At 36.8% G+C, this 16,581-nt stretch overlaps 1 protein-coding gene across 40 annotated transcripts in view; it reads left to right on the top strand.

Annotated features, from left to right (window-relative positions):
• The window catches only part of NFIB (nuclear factor I B), a 494,444-nt gene that overhangs the window by 386,272 nt on the left and 91,591 nt on the right, over positions 1–16,581 (top strand). For all 40 annotated transcript variants that reach the window (XM_051857860.3, XM_070052215.2, XM_051857855.3 and 37 more), the window contains one exon: positions 5,128–5,181. In XM_051857860.3, the coding sequence (XP_051713820.1) occupies positions 5,128–5,181 (54 nt within the window). The remainder of the gene's footprint in view (positions 1–5,127; positions 5,182–16,581) is intronic.

Below are 16,581 nucleotides of genomic sequence, written 5' to 3'. Positions count from 1 at the left end.
AGAGAGAGAGAAAGAGAGAGAGAAATATCAATCTTCCATCAGCTGGTTCACTCCCCAAATGGCCGCAGTGTCCAGGGCTGGGCCAGTTGCATAGGCAGGAGCCAGGAGCTTCTTCCAGATCTCCCACAGTGGGTGCAGGGACCCAGGCACTTGGGCCATCCTCTGCTGCCTTTACCAGGCCATTAACAGGGAGCTTGATCAGAAGTGGAGCAGCCAGGACTTGAAATGGCATCCATATGGAATACTGGCACCACAGACTATGTCTTTACCAACTATGCACAGTACTGGACCCCCAAAAAACTATTTTAAACATCATTAATATAAACTATACATCAATTATAAATTAAAAAGAAATTTAGTTTGCATTATGGGGTACCTACGTGTTTCACACATCACAAAGCATTTGGAATATAGAAGATGCTTCATAAACCTTGTTGATTTGCAGTTAATTGGCACTTACATAAATGACCTTCAAACAAACTTTCACAATTGTGATGATCTACTCACCTCTGAGAGTTGCCGTTTATCACTCCAGAAAGTTAGTACTCAGAAACAAATATTTAACTGGCGATTATTTATTTATTATAATATATTTTGAACAAGCATTTTCTTGGACTTCCACCCAGTTATCCATAAAACATTGAAATTCCTTTTATTTAGCAGAGAGACTCTAAATGAAATTTGACTTAGAATTAGTCTCTCTTTAATGTACCCATTTGTGTATAGGATTTAATGGCAATAATACTTTTTTCTTGCTTAGAATAAGTTTTAAAAAAGGTTTCTAAAATTCTGAAAAATACTTTGAAAGCACTGGTAAATGATGGGAAGGAGGAGGGAAGTTAGAGGAAGGCAAAGTTCCCAGAAGCATTTATCTACTGAAAGATCATTTGGCTTTCCATGATCTTAGCATTGCATCATATACCTGAGAAGTAGTGTGTCCAAACAGGTGACCTGTATGGAGAACAAAGTTTTAATACTTGCCATGATACTTTGGATGCACCATTTAGATCACTTAAGTATCAGGATATTTCATAAAATGGAGTCACTTGAGAAGCTTGGGCATTCCATTAGTAAGGTTTAGATACTAGAAGAGCCATAAGATTGACTGCTTTTTTAAAAGGAATGAAGAAAAAGGATTGAAGAGAAGTTGGCATGGTTCATGCAGGGATGAGAGAGGTTCTTATTTCAGGAGAATCTATTCTGGGGAAAAATGAACTGATTGAGTTAAAAGTAGTAATTTAGAAATGGCTTTTTAATTATTTTCCTTCCTAGAAGAATCAGTATATGAATGTATTTCAGAGAGTTCAGGTGAAATGTTATCAAAAGATAAATTTGGGTGTAAAAATTTTGAAATTTGTGCATGATTTTTTTAATATGCATTTCCCATGAAGACCTGTTGGATGCATGGACTTCAAAAATGTTTGCACAAAGATAAATTTAGCTGTTAACTCTGTTCTCCACAGACTTGTTGAAGTACCCTTGTATATTTAATTCATACTTTTAATAACTGAAGTTTGGGGAATAGGAGATTTTCTTTAGCATGCAGTCTAAAATCTCTTTCCATGCACCAGTATCTCCAGTCAGTTCAGAAGGAGAAAAGCACAGAAATATAGGCAATACTGATTGAGATTAAAGAAGCAAATATGAAGAGTAGAGGCAGTAGGGAGTACTGGTTTTGGTCTGCCACCTTCAAGATCATTCACCTCTCTTTTTCTCCACCACTTCAGAATCTCTCCAGACCTAGTGTGCTCGGCATCTCACAACCACTATTATTAGCTTTCTCGCTAGAGGCTTTGGTCTCCTAGAATGTAGTTTTCCTCTACTGCCTTCTAAGCGTGGCCAGCTCCTGAGAGCCTTGAAGCAGCTATGCTTTCCTCCCAAAAGTATTTACTTAGGAATTCTCAGGTGGGCACACAGCAGTCCCCCAGTTCAATAGATCTACCACAGACAGTTTTAGATATTTGCACTGGGATGGACAGAATTCATCATGTCCCTTTTCTCTCTTTTTGAGTGTTAGTCCATTAAAAATGCTAATCATTTTTGGATGTGGGTCTATGCTTAGTATCATTGATAGTGTAGGGTTTGTCTGACCCAGTGCTTTCAGACTTCATATAGTATAATCTGTGCAGTGATTCTATGAAGTAGATAGGACTATTGCAGTTTTCAAGAACAAGACACTGTGGCTGTTAAGAATTAAGTAACTTTGCAGGAGATGTCGCCACTAGTGAGGGAGAGCCAGGATTCACTGTAACATATTAAATACATACACTGGGTAGGGAGAGGCAACTGTGGAACACAGTGATGGAAGTGGTTCAATAAAACTTTTGAGTATAGAGTAATTTGACCTAGGTGGTGAATTGGAAGGGTTTAGATGTGGTCTGAATAATTCCTTCTCTGAAGTCAACCACAATAACAGTTCATTTTTGGTTTCTCTGCCAATTGCAACTCCCTGGTTACTTCCTTTTCCAGCAGTTGGAATTAAGTGACCGATATAAGGTGACATAGGAGTTAAGAGTAGATTATAGTGTTAGGATTTACAGCCTGCAAAGTAAATGTTCTGTTGCTTGCCTGCAGAAGAGTTTTGGGGAGGCAGTATATACTATTTTCATGAAGGGGCACAGGCTTTGGGGTGTGTAAGCTTGTCACTGGGTGCCAGTAAACACCAGATCATTTTAGAAAGTGGAATTGTTACAGAAAAGCAAATGTGTGACTCAAATTTAGGGTCCCTTCAACTTTCCCTGAAATGCTTGTGGGTTTTTTTGTTTTGTTTTATAAGTATATTGTTTCAGTTGAAGTTATTGTTGGAAGTGGGAAAAGAGTGTAATTTACAGTAGAAGAAATAGGGTTTCTGCAGTAAGATGCTGGAACAGGGGATGCCATTGCTCTAGCTGAAGACTTTTTAAGGAATAAGAGAGGCTTTCATTACTCTTTTGGACCCAAGTTTAGGAACAGATAATGGGAAAGAGTATCATGGTGCTGTTTTGAAGGTAATATCACTAAATATGCCAACACTTATGCAGAGAGTCTACAACTCCTGAAATGAAGCTTCTCCTGCAACTTGTCTCCAGTTGAGAGCATTAGGTAGCCTCACATTGTGTCATCATGAAGGTGGCATTCACTACCTTGGAGAATACATGTCAAAACCTTCATAAATGTAAGGTAGCTTTAAAGGGAAAAATAAACAGTAGGGATGGTATGGTTAGTGAGTGTGTGAGGCATAAGTAGAACCTCTCATCATGACAGAATCTCTTAAGAAATTAAATTGGAATGAGGTATTAACTGTGAGAGACATTTGTCAGAGAGCTCGAAGCAGAAATAGCTAAGGCTTGTAGCAAAATAATACAATTTATTATTTTTGTGTCATATTCTGGCCTTGAGAGTAGCCAGTGTTGTATCATTTCTTATAGGAATGTAGAAGGGGAACATACATCCTATGAGGCACTGACTAAGTCTTGCCTTGATTTCAGAAAAAGTAATAGAAGAGTTCATGAGAGCTGAGAGAATACCCAGCTCTCAGCTCTCATTGACTTGCAGGGGACTCAAGGCAGAATCCAGACTGCAAGGGTAGATTTCCAGTTTACTTTCATTTTGGAAAGCCAGGAAGAAGTTGGAGGATATATGGAAAGCATTAAACTTCTTTAAGATTTCATTAAATCTGTTCTAGAACAAAAAGAAAAAGGCACAAGAGTGGGGTGGCAATGGTAAAATTCTAATCTCAATGTTAAATCTAAGCTAGCAGGCATGAGGCAAAGGGCAGAAATAAATAACCAAGTTATATGCAGGAAGAAACTAACAGGATGTTCTTGCATTTAATGGTAGAAGCAGCAATTGCAGTATGTTAATCACTTACCTGGAAGAACAGAATAAACCTGTTGAGAAAGCCAGCATATAATTTTTATGCATTACCAAGACTCAGTCCTTTGCTTGGCTTCAGTGTCATGGTCAGGTTCTGAGCAATCCGTGGCAGTCCATGACAGAGTGTCATCTGTGCTCCACCTATCAAATTTTATTGAAAGTCACTCTCAAGTCCAAAATTGCCTTCTCTAACAAGAGAGGAAGTCTGTTGAATCTGAGCCATCCGTTCGTCTGGCATTTACTGCATGCCTAGTGCATTCGCAGCCACGAATGGCATACTGAGGAAGACACAAAAGAAGTGTGTCTCTCTGCCTCCGCGTAGGAGCTTGCAATTTAGTTGGGGAGACAAAATTTAAATGCTAAAACCAATAAAAGAAGATGACAAAGCAATGTACAAGAAAACGTGTAATAATATGGGGCAAATGACAGATACACGCAGAGGGGACATGGGGGAGTGAGCAAAATACAACAGTGTCGGCTTTGTCAGGAGAGGCATGTTGGCTAACAGTTGTGCTCATGTATCTTCCACATTTGTTTCTGTAGCATCAATGAGGAATAATGTGGCATAGGAAATTCATGTATACTATATTCTTTTCTTGCTCCTTATCTGAAGAGTCTATCCATCTATCACAGATGAAAATTAAATTGATCCAACAATTTGCTCTCCACAAAGCCATGTTGGTTTCTACCTTGTAATTTATGCCTTTTCTTGGTGCCTGCAAATCGATTGCTATTATGGGATGTAGTCAAATCTGGGCCAGGATCCAGGAGGTTGGGGATTATTGGAGTGGGGATGTGTACATGCATGTGAAATCCTGGAATAGTGGGCTTTCTTTCCTGTGTATTTTACTCATTGAATAAAAAACTATTTTTGGGTTTTTAAAAGCTTGTTTAATTACACTCGGATTGCGTTTTTGAAGGGAATGTATCTGCATTATTTCATACTACTTCTGATAGGCCTTGATATTTGCCTAACCTTCCCACCATCTTTACTGGATTTGTAGCCAGATCTTTTGCTTCAGAAATGTCTTGCTTTTAGCTCAAAATGTGATAGAGCAATACTTGTTTTTTTTTTTCTTCTGACATAGAAATGTTATAGACATCCATCTAGTTTGATGAATAAAATATTGCGATTGAAAGGCTTGGGAAGTATACTTTATTGAAACACTCAACTTCACTGTTGTATCTTAAACATTTTTAAAGTCCTTCTGAGGATTGTGAAATTGTTTCAACCAAATTAAAAAGAAAACATTTTCTGTGATTTCTTTACAGATTCTGGACAATCAGGAAGTCCAAGCCACAATGATCCTGCCAAGAATCCTCCAGGTAAATATGTGTTCCAGGACGTTTGCAATCTGACATTGTTGGAGAACAAAGGCTCCACTGTATAGATAAACGCCCCATAACTGGTCAGCTGCCTATTTTGTTCTGGCAGGCAGGTATGACTGGGACAAGATGTGATTGTGTTTAGGCCCTTTGCAGTGGCAAATACTTCTATATTGGCGTCATCAGTATTTACCTATTCATCAATGTTTTAATTTTTGTTGCTGTTTCTTTAAAAATTAACGTACATATTTTATATGTGTATCTTTTAGGTGCCGTAGGTCATTACTGTTTGAAACGCCAAAAATACCTTTTGATCTTTTCTGTTAAGCTTCGAAGAAAAAGTAAAAATTTCCATACTCTTATTATAGTTTATCAACGTTCATTACTTTAAAAGTGGGGTGGCTGTTGGTTATGTTTTCCCTGAAGGATTTTTGCAAGAGTTTTTATTCCATAAGGTTTTTATTGGATCTCCAGAATCAGGAAATAATGAAAATTGCACTTTTTCTTTAGTATAAGGTATGCCAAATGCTCTCTTTATTTTCAGAAGTTGTTCCAGATCTGAAAATGGGCTTTAATAACTTGGCTGTCTTGATAGTATTGTTGCTCCAAAATCTGAACATACAGCATTTTGTTTTTGATTTAGGAGCAGTGTTTTGTTCTCATGAGAAAATAATATAAAACTAGTACAAGGAAGAATTTCTAGTTTTTAGTTATTACAAGAATTTTAATTATAACTGTGACTTTGGTGAAAGAATACTCTAAGAATAAACTGACAAAAGCAAAGCACACACATAAAAAAGCCCCAAAACAGTCACACATGTGCTACACTACCCCAAATAATCTCATCTGCTTTTCCATTGCAAATAAAACAAAAAAGCCCATAAAAAGTAACACATAAAAATTTTCTTACATGGACTCAGTTTTAGTCCTTAATTTTTTAATCTCCTTTGACATAATGCTTAGGCAATGTAAGATCAAAATATCTGAAGAAACATAAAATTGCAAGAAAACATGTCAGACCAACTATTCTTAAAGTGATGTCAGAATGACACAGCAAGTATATTTATGAAGGTGCTTCAGAAAATTTGTGGAAAAAATGAAATTAAAAGAGAGTTTATTTGGGTACAAAAACTTTTGGAATCTGTTTTTTCATAGTAATCATTTTTATGAACATTGTGAAGACACCTCATGCAAGTAAAAATGTAAAGTTAAAGCAATATATTTTTATTTGAATCATGCTCTTAGTTTGTTCTTTACTTCCACTTTAAAAAAGTTTTTTCTAAGAACATATTAGCTTATTATGTTTTACCCAAAATCGTATTTTCAAAAAAAGTTCTATTTACAGATTTTAAAATGTATACCAACTTTGTTTTTTTTTTTTGCTTTTTCTCACAAATCATTTAATACCTCTATAAACTTAGAGTAACACATTAAAAATAACACATTAAATGAATGATTTTAAGTGTAATTTATAGTTAGACTTATTATTTTACTTTTTGTGTGGATATGAAATTAGAATTCTTTCAGTTATCTTTCCCCAAAGGGAGACTATTTGGAATAGAATATGTCTTCTTAGAAATTTTCTGAAATTGTGAATATTTCATTAGCCTACAGTGCCCCTTAACATTATAAAGACATTTCTTTTTAGTTGACTAATATTCTCTGTGTTGCATCATAGCCCAAGGAGGATTGCATCTAGATATTTTCCAAAAGCCTCTTTATTTGTCTTACAAAAACTGGGAGGAAAAAGCCTTTAGCAGGAAAGGAGTTGATAAGTATTATAAGTCAGACTAAACAAAGGATGTGTTCTTGCGGTTGAATGACAGCTTGATTTGAAATTAATGAAGTAGTTATTGTTTGAAATGCATTTCTGAACATTTATAGAAGGAATAATGCTCACACAAAAATATTCTGTGTTTTAACTGAATAAATAATCTTTGAATAGTCCTAGAACATCAGAATTGAAATTTTTGATGATTTTCTAGAAGCTTTTGCTACATTGTAGCATCTCTTTTTTTTTCTGTTTGCATATAATGTGGCAGACAGAAACAATCAAGGGGGAATATTCTAATTTGTCTCTTTTTAATTTTCCTTGCTAATAAAACCTTTTTGAGAACTGTATACTAAAACTGAGATGTTACCGGTAGATATATTTTGTGATTACTTGAAAATTGTATACAGTACATTGAACATCAATTTTTAGAGCTATAATATAATAAAATACCCATTGTACAAAATTAAATGAGATATAGTGAAAATTTTTATGTCATTATGGATCTAACAATAGAGCTTATTTTTTTATCTTTCTACTTTCTATTTATATATTTAATTATTTATTACCTAGAAACCTTTTATTTAAGGTATACAAACTTCATGTATTTGATATATACAAATTTAGGAACTTAGTGATTCTACCCACTCTACCCTCCCTCCCTCTCACCTGCACTCAACCTTCTTCCTTCTCTCTCTCCTATTCCCATTCTTATTTTTTTTTACAAATATCTATCTTCAATTAGGTTTAAACTCATAAGATTAGCCCTAAACTAGGCAAAGAGTTCAACAGGTAGTAAAATAAATAAATAAACTAAAAGGAAAAAAAATAAATCTTCCTTAAGAGTTGAGACAAGAGCTGTTCAAAATCGGCACATCTCAAAGTGTCAATTTCACTTCTGTAGATTACTTTTTAGGTTCTCTATTAGTTACCACAGATCAGGGAGACCATATGGTGCAATACAGCTTATTAGCAAATTCTGCTATAGACTTAGCATAGATCTTATTAAGGAATTTTTGATGAAAATATGACTTGGTCATGTAATGTGTTGAAATAAATCAAGCCACTAGGAATATGGGTTGTTTTCTCATTTTAAATGTGAAAAAACAGAATTTATTAAAGGTTTAATTTTGTAGTCAATTGGGATAAACTATACCCACTGTTACAAGCTCCTTTAATAAGTACAAGCATCTTTGGTATTTTGGAGTATAATTGATCTTTCGTCTCTGTATTCTGGCCTTGGCTGAAATGTGAAATCTCCAAAGTTGAGATTTATTTATTTATTTGAAAGGCAATGTCAGAAAGAGACAGATCGATCTTCCATCTGCTGTTTCACTCCCCAAATGAACATAAAAGCCTGGACTGGACCAGGCAGAAGCTAGGAGCCAGCAGCTCCATCCTGCTCTCCCAAGTGGGCAATAGGTACTCAAATACTTGAGCCATCATCTGCTGCTTCTCAGGCACATTAGCATGGAGCAGGGTGGGAAGCGGAGTAGCCAGGATTGAATCAGCACTACACTAAGGTATGTGGGCATCCCAAGTGGCTCCTCACCCCGCTGCCCTCAACACCTGCCCCCAATAAACTTATCTTTTAATTCTACTATTAATGAACTTTTTGAAGTATCCTCCGATTTATTGCTGAATATTTTGTTTTTATTCTTTGTTACTTGGTGGAAATGGGCACCATAGTCTTCTCAGAGATAAAGTGCTATAAAAGTCAGACAGAACCCAAGGAGGTAGCATTGTTATTTTGGCCAAAAACCGCTGGGCTACTTCAATTTTTAATGATGCGTATTCTTTTGATTATGAAAGAGTCAGAAAATAGATGTTTGCATTCAGTTACTTCTTTTTGCCTACCAAGTCGATCCCTTCTAAGCAGTAGAACTCTCAATTTTAGAAAACAACTACTAGGGACCAAACAGGGGTAAAACATTAATCTAGGGATTTAGGTCTAATTTTATTTCCAATAATTTAAAACCCCACTGTGACTTTTAGGAAATGCATGATTGATTGGATTGTAATGTTTTGAAATTAGCTTTGACTTGTTTTATTATTTTGAGTCCCCGTATTTCCTGGGCTCTGATCTGTTAGATACTCCAATCTGAATCACTTGCCTCCTGGTGATATGGGTGATATCCAAGGAGAACAAGGCAATCTGGAAGTACGGTTTTGGTTTCTAAGTCAATTCCAATCTCCTACTTCGTTTTGGAGTTCATAAAGGCCATAGTTGTATGGAAAACTGTCCTTTGGCTGTTAATATTAAAAGCAGTCTTAGGAAATTTTGAAATACAGATTTTTGAAGCATTTCTGCCATCATTGACCAGAATTTTCTTATCTGGGATGGAATGGACATAACTTCCTACTTTTCTTTTCCTGTTTCTTTTCTCTCCTTTTTTTCTTCTTTTCTGTTTTTGCAGATTTTATATAGAGTGCTTGTGTTATTTTGTGAGTTGAGTTTTACATGTAGCCTGAACCTCTTGGAACCATTAAGAACATGAATTTGGTTTATACTTTGAATAAGCCACATATTTTCTCTCTAAAACAAGGATGGAACTAAATAAGTAATTAAATAAATTAAACAAATACTATCCATTAACCATAGCAACATGCTTGTCTTGCACACTTAAGTCATAAAAATTTTGAGGTTGCTCTTTCTCCAACCTTGCTTTATAGATACTGAAATTGGAACCAGTTATCCTGGAAGATTATCATGAAATTATTAAAAATCAACTAAATAATTACTGAGGAAACTAATTCAGTATCTGCAGCATTCACTGTCATGTGTTGAGATCATGAGGGCCCATATTTACTTGACTTTTCACTTGGTGTCTTAAAATTTGGGACAATTATAGCATCCTCTACAAATTACTGAAATAATAAATTTTTTTGCTATTTTCATGTGAAGGCACATAAGCATGTATAGGCCTTCATGAATATAAGATTGTGTTTTATCTTAAAATGTGGTGTTCATAATCAAAAGAAAAGGGAGAATTTATTCTGATTTTAAAAAATCATACCCTATTCTGTTTAGTTAGTAATAACAAATCCATATCTACTCCTTCTTATTTCATCATTTATACTATACATCAGGATCAAGATGTCTTTAATTAGGGGGAAGTATACAATTTAATGATACTCAGAAATAATTTAAATGTTGGCATTAGACAATATGCAATAGATTTTAAACAGGCTTTATATTCATAAAAGTATAAATAGAAAGACATTGGCCGGCGCTGCGGCTCAAGAGGCTAATCCTCCGCTTGCGGCGCCGGCACACCGGGTTCTAGTCCCGGTCGCTCCTCTTCTAGGCCAGCTCTCTGCTATGGCCCAGGAGTGCAGTGGAGGATGGCCCAAGTGCTTGGGCCCTGCACCCGCATGGGAGACCAGGAGAAACACCTGGCTCCTGGCTTCGGATCAGTGCGATGCACCGGCCTCAGCGCACCGGCCGCGGCGGCCATTGGAGGGTGAACCAACGGCAAAGGAAGACCTTTCTCTCTGTCTCTCTCTCTCTGTCCACTCTGCCTCTCAAAAAAAAAAAAAGAAAGAAAAAAAAAAAAAGAAAAGACATTAAAAGGATTGGTTAACAGTGGTTAAGACCTGACATCGTAGATAAAGCTTTTATGTAATTTAAGAATGAGGTCTGTAAAAATCTGTACTGAAAATAAAGATTTTTTTTCTTTACAGATTTGGTTTCAGAAGCATTCTTCTTTATTCTCTTACTTGTTCGGAGACATAACATTCAATAGATTTCTTAAATTTCAAACTTAGGATAGCATTCAGAATCAAGGAAGAGAATGAAGGAAATGTTTTGTTCACAAATTACTACTGAAAAGCCAGAAGGGCGCATAACCCTCTGCTTCTTTTTTTATGGGCTACATTTGAGTACTTGTATACAACCTACTCCTCAAAGGTTGATCTACACAGCAGTTGGCACCTTGCCCAGCCTCTTCAGTGGGATGAGCCTGGTTACTTGTAATGTTTAATTAGAAAAAAGAGACAAGTTAGGAATATCCTGAGATTCCTGAGAGGAGATTTTTTTTCTTATTTCCCCAATTATCTCTCATGTCAGGCAATTAATAATATTAAATACCCACTGGCTGCTGAATTCAGAATTAAATATTCCAGATAATAGGGATATGGGTTGAGTCAGCTCAAAATTAGGAGTAGATACAGGCATTTGTACCTTGGGGAGTTGGGAAAATGCACCATTCCATATCAAAGACCATAAGGAACTTAGAAAGTGCTGTCTGGAGGTGGATTTTTCAGCCAACAGATATTTATTGAGCATCTATTATGTGCATGGCTCTAAGCTGGACACTGTGAAAGGTTTTGGAAAAATGAATTACACTTGAACCTTTCCAAACTTTTATGTCCATAAATATAATCAGCATAATATATATTTATATATATAAAATGAAGACTAAATATTATTTAGTACTACAACTCCAGTGTCTTTGTGTCTTTGGAGTTCAAAGTTTTGAAATACTATTCCCAACCTCTGTATGGAGTGTGGTGGAGTTGGAAGAGTGTGAACTCTGGAATTGAAATTTCCCCCTGAATCAATATTCCATCTTTTGCAATGATCATAGGGGCCATGAGGTGACTGAGCAAGGCAACCAATTCTACAGACACTTAGTGCAATCTGTTATCTCCACATCACTTACGTGGAGCTGGTAGGAGAGCATGCCAGGTGAATAGCAGATACTTGATAAAAGTGAGGAGATTTTTCATCCTCCTTTCTCTTCCAACTTGGCTGATATAAAAAAGGCTGCCTACAGGAAGAATCATTTGATGTGGAACTCAATAGAAATGTGCTGAACTTTCATACTTCACTTCTCTGAACACTGAAAATGACCTAGCAAAGTTTCAGGGCAAGATAACATGCTGAAGAGTAGACTTAGATTTTGTAAAGGAGGTGAAAGAAACAGATGTTTCAAGTCTCATGATGGAGTAAAACTGTTTTTAGATAATAAGTTCTGCTGTAAGCCTTTGAGCATCAAAGGAAAGGTGGAATAACATTTTATTACATAGTTTTAATATTGGATAAGAAAGTACAAATGTATTTTTAGAGATTCCTTCTTTCCTGGCAAGCCTTTATCTGGAAGACCCTTGTATTAACATTGTATAAATGTTTTTCCCACTTGCTTTTCCATGGTGTTACCATTTTGTGAAGTTAATTTTTCTCTGTCACTTACTCTTCCTGGTCATCCTTTTATGTTTCCTTCCTTCTGTTGACTCCTACTTAATAATTCATTTCTTATTTTTTTTTTAAAAAACCACACTTTTTGCTCCACAGTCTGACAGATGCCTTCAATCGAGTGTTTCATCTTTCTTTTTTATGAAATGACTTGAAAGGCACTGAGATTCCATCTTGACTTCCCCTGTAACTGGGCTTTGTCCCCACTGGCTGGGTCTGGCGTTCCTTTCCATTCCATTCCTGCTTCATATTCTTGAGCATTTCTTTGATTTAGTGATTATGCTCTGCTTAAAGCCCTCCTGCCCCCTCTTGCTTTTGATGATGATCTCTTGTGGTAATCCCGGAGTAACTTTCTATTTTCTTTTAGTTGTGTGTGGTGATTTCTTCCTTCTTCATCAATTTTTTTTTCTTTAGTCATCTATGTGTTTTCAGAGTCTTCTGTGATAATTAAAGTAGATTTATTCAGACCTATTTGTTCAACTACTTTTTGGGTGTCTTTGGTATCATGTCTCATGGATAATTCAAGTTTAACATATCCCAGATTAAATCCATTTTCTTTTCTTCTACCAGGCTTGCCCCCTCGCCACCCTCCCCCTCACTGTGCTCTGCATCCAGAAGAATCTACTCAGAAACCCTTGAATCAAGTACCTCTTGATTCCTTTCCAGGGACCTTCTTTTTCACTTACTCTCTACATACTCATTCATAGTCCACTTGGAAAGGTCCCTTTAATTCTGTTCCCCCTCTCAGTTGCCATTACCCCCATTTGGGCTCTAAATACTATTTCTTACCTGAAAGTGTGCAAAAATCTTATAATTCCCTCATCTCTCTCCATCCTTCCTTTCCTCTGTTCCTACCTGAGTACACTTTGTGAAACAGTAGTCTGACTTGCTTAAGGGCCCTGATGGTTCATTGTTTAAAGCCTGTTTTCTGTGCCATGGCTTTAACTGCTACTCAACATCAGAAGCTTAGGTTCCTTTTCTTCCTGTCTTCCATGCAGTATGCTTTTTCCTCTTCCAAGGCTGCTGTACCCTCCCTACAGACTCTTGTTCAACCTTTCTAAGCAGACTAGTCCATGCATCTTCTCAGATTGCCCAGGCAGGAATGGACATCTTTGCCTCCATCAGGATTGCTGCTCAATATTAGAACACTTTGTTTACACTTTTCTGCCCTAGTATTCGGTCAGTTTTTTTTTTTTTTAATGAATTTGCTCTAGTCATTCAATAACTCTTTGCTTGACACACTCTCAGAAACATTATTAAAGGAAACAGCAGACATAAGTGTTTGTCGACTGCCAGTGCAACTATTTCACTGTACTTACAGAAATACGGCAAAGAGCTTACGTGTCTTGCCCATTGTCTCAATTTGTTATTGGCAAGTGCAGGTCAAAATTAATTTTTTCAGGGATCAAAAACTTAACTCAGTGGTAATTCCAATACACGATTAATCCTTTTTCCATTGCCTCACCTCCCCACCCTCTTAAAGGAAGCAATTGTACATTGGTACAATGTGCAATGGTACATTGTCTCTAGATAAAACAAGACAAGAGTTGTCAAGTCTATACTCAGCCTGCATGTTTAGAGCCCTCATTGGTATGAAGAGAAAGAAGCAAAGAAGTTTTCTGCTGAGACCTTCAGCAGGACCAAGCCTGGGTCTCCTGGGAGGCCACTCTGGGTGCCGCATGTGAGTCCTAGGGGACTAATGTAATGGTTGTAACTCTTGGGAGAAGGGGACACTGAACAGAAGGTGAGGACATGATGGAGGGGAAGCTCGCATGAGCCATCAGCTGAATGAGCTTTGGGAAGTGATGTCTGCCAAGGCTTTCTGAGGTTGTGAGCTTGGATCGCTGATGAAGAAGAAAGCTTCCTCTGACTTCCTTTAGCAGTTACTAGAAGCTCGGTGGCCCCCATCTTTTCCTTCGTCCCACGTTTTGTCAAGAGTGTCAATGGCACTACTTTTCTACAAATTGCGGATCATATTGGTACACTCAGTGTAGTTTAACAGTAAATACCCTGCTTTCACAGTGTCGGGAAAGAAAGGACTAGTTCATGGGTTCGAGTTATTCAAGACTTGCCTTAAAATTTTATAATTGTATTTCACAGTCTTATAATATGTGAAATGATGTCATAAGGTAACAGAGTCCAAATGAAATGTTAACATATTGATGTAGGCACTCAATTAATTTATATTGCACCTAGTTTCAGAGAACTTCCAAGATGATTTCACATAAATAGGTTGTAATTTGTTAAATTTTAAACGATGTTGCTATAACACATTTTTCCATCTTTGTTGAATGTCTAGCTTCTCCATAGGGAGGGTCCAAATCTCTATGTTAAGAGAGGTCTCAGTCATAATAACCCTGGCCAAGAGGGTGACTGAACCTATGGCTCTGGGCAGTATTTTAGTTACCCAAGTATCTCATGTTCCTTTTACAATGACTATCTGCACCTAAATTTTTCTATTTAAATTCTTTTCCCTCTCTATACATACAAGGTTTACTTTTATAGCATATAGCTATAATTTAATAATACAGAACATTTTCTTTTTGGCAACAGAAAGCTAGCATTGTTCTGGATTTCAGATAGAGTGGACTTGGTCCAGGCTAGTTAAAAATCACTGAACTCTACAGAAGCTAAGCTCTCTTGAATTACTGTCTTGTGTGAAGCTACCAAGTCTTCTCCCATTTGTGTATTAGGGCACCATGCTTGGAAAGAGGGATCCGTTCTATAGCAATATGTTGCAAGCAGAGCAAAATGTGATGCAGAGATGTACTTAGCAACTCAAGCTTTAATTATTTTCTACTTTATGGGTTTGAGAAAGGTGGTTTAGAAATATTAGGCAAGTATCCTACTAATGTCTCATTTTCTTCCTCTTTTTTTTGTATCTGTAAAAGAATGTCAAGATGTCAAAATAACACAAGCAGGTATTTTTGTGTATGAATTTGACTTGTTAGTTTTTGCTTGCTAATGTCAATGACCATGGAAGAATTTAAGAAAAAAAAAACCCAGATTTTGGTTTTCATAGTTGTTACAAGTCCATTAGGGTCTTTTGATTTATATGCTGCTTATCTTCAAAGACCTTGACTCCTCATTTACTAGAACAATGGCCAAACTTCTGTTTTTGCTACAATATTTTAAGTTCTTGATTCTCTTAGGATTATTTACCCCCTTGTTCTATAGTCTATCCCTTGCTCACATCCATGTCCCCACAGTATTCAGGAAGAAGACTAGAAAACCACTTGACTTTCAGATTTAATTTTTTAAAAAATATTTATTTATTTAAGGGGTAGAATTACAGAGATAAAGTGAGAGACAGAGAGAAAAGTCATCCATCCGATGGTTCGCTCTCCAAATGGCTGCAAAGGCTGGAGCTGGGCCAATCCAAATACAGGAGCCGAGAGCTTCTTCCAGATCTTCCACATGGGTACAGGGGCCCAAGTACTTGGGCCATCTTCCACTGCTTTCCCAGGCCCATAAGCAGAGAGCTGGATTGGAAGAGAAACAGCTGGGACATGAACTGGTGCTGGCATGCATTGCCAGCACCACAGGCGGAGACTTAGTCTACTTTGTCATAACACCAGCCCCCAGATTTAATTTTCATTAAAATCATCACATGAACTTGATAATGACATGAAACAAACAGTGACATGGTGGATTGCTAGATGCTAGTTCTGTTGTTTATTTTGTGGCACATTTGGAAAATGCACTAGATTTTTCATTTTAAAATCTGGTATTCTAAACTATTGTCATTTTCTGTGTTGAGCTACTTACTAAGCAGTTGGTTTGGATATAATGAAACAGTCTGTTATTTTATGCTTATATATCCTATTTTATATCCAGAAATAGTCTACAAGAATTCTTTTTCCTTGCAAAGTGTTGACAGGTGATGAAGAAAGTACCTATGAGCTATTAAGAGAAAGCAGAGCAATGAATACAGACACTCAGGCCACTGCTGTGGTGACTCGTAACTGAGATGAGAATGTGAAATGTTGTAAGAAGATGGTTGGTGTGCTGAATCTTAATACACCATTACTTATATATTTTTAAAGATTTATTTATTTGAAAGGCAGGATGACAGAGACAGAGATCTTTCATCTACTGATTCACTCCCCAAATGACTGCTACTGCCAGGGCTGGTCTCCTATGTGGGAGGCAAAGACCCAAGTACTTGACAATCACTTGCTGACTCCCAGGCAAGGAGCTAGATCTGAAGTGCAGTAGCCAGGACTCAAACTGGTAATCCAATATGTAATACCAGTCTCCCAAGCAGTAGTTTAACCTGCTATGCCATGGCACCTGCCCCAATACATTACTACTTTTTTTTTATTGTTTTAATGACATTGTTGTGAATACTTTTTTTAAAAAAAGATTTATTTATTTACTTGAAAGGCAGAGAGAGAGAGAGAGAGAATCTTCCATTAACTGGATTGTTCCC

This window comes from Oryctolagus cuniculus, chromosome 1 (assembly GCF_051225735.1).
Source record: "Oryctolagus cuniculus isolate XC-2025 breed Fujian yellow rabbit chromosome 1, ASM5122573v1, whole genome shotgun sequence".
NCBI classification, from domain to species: Eukaryota; Metazoa; Chordata; class Mammalia; order Lagomorpha; family Leporidae; genus Oryctolagus; species Oryctolagus cuniculus.
The sequence above is the reverse complement of the archived record's forward strand: the minus strand, read 5'-3'. Positions and strand labels throughout refer to the sequence as shown.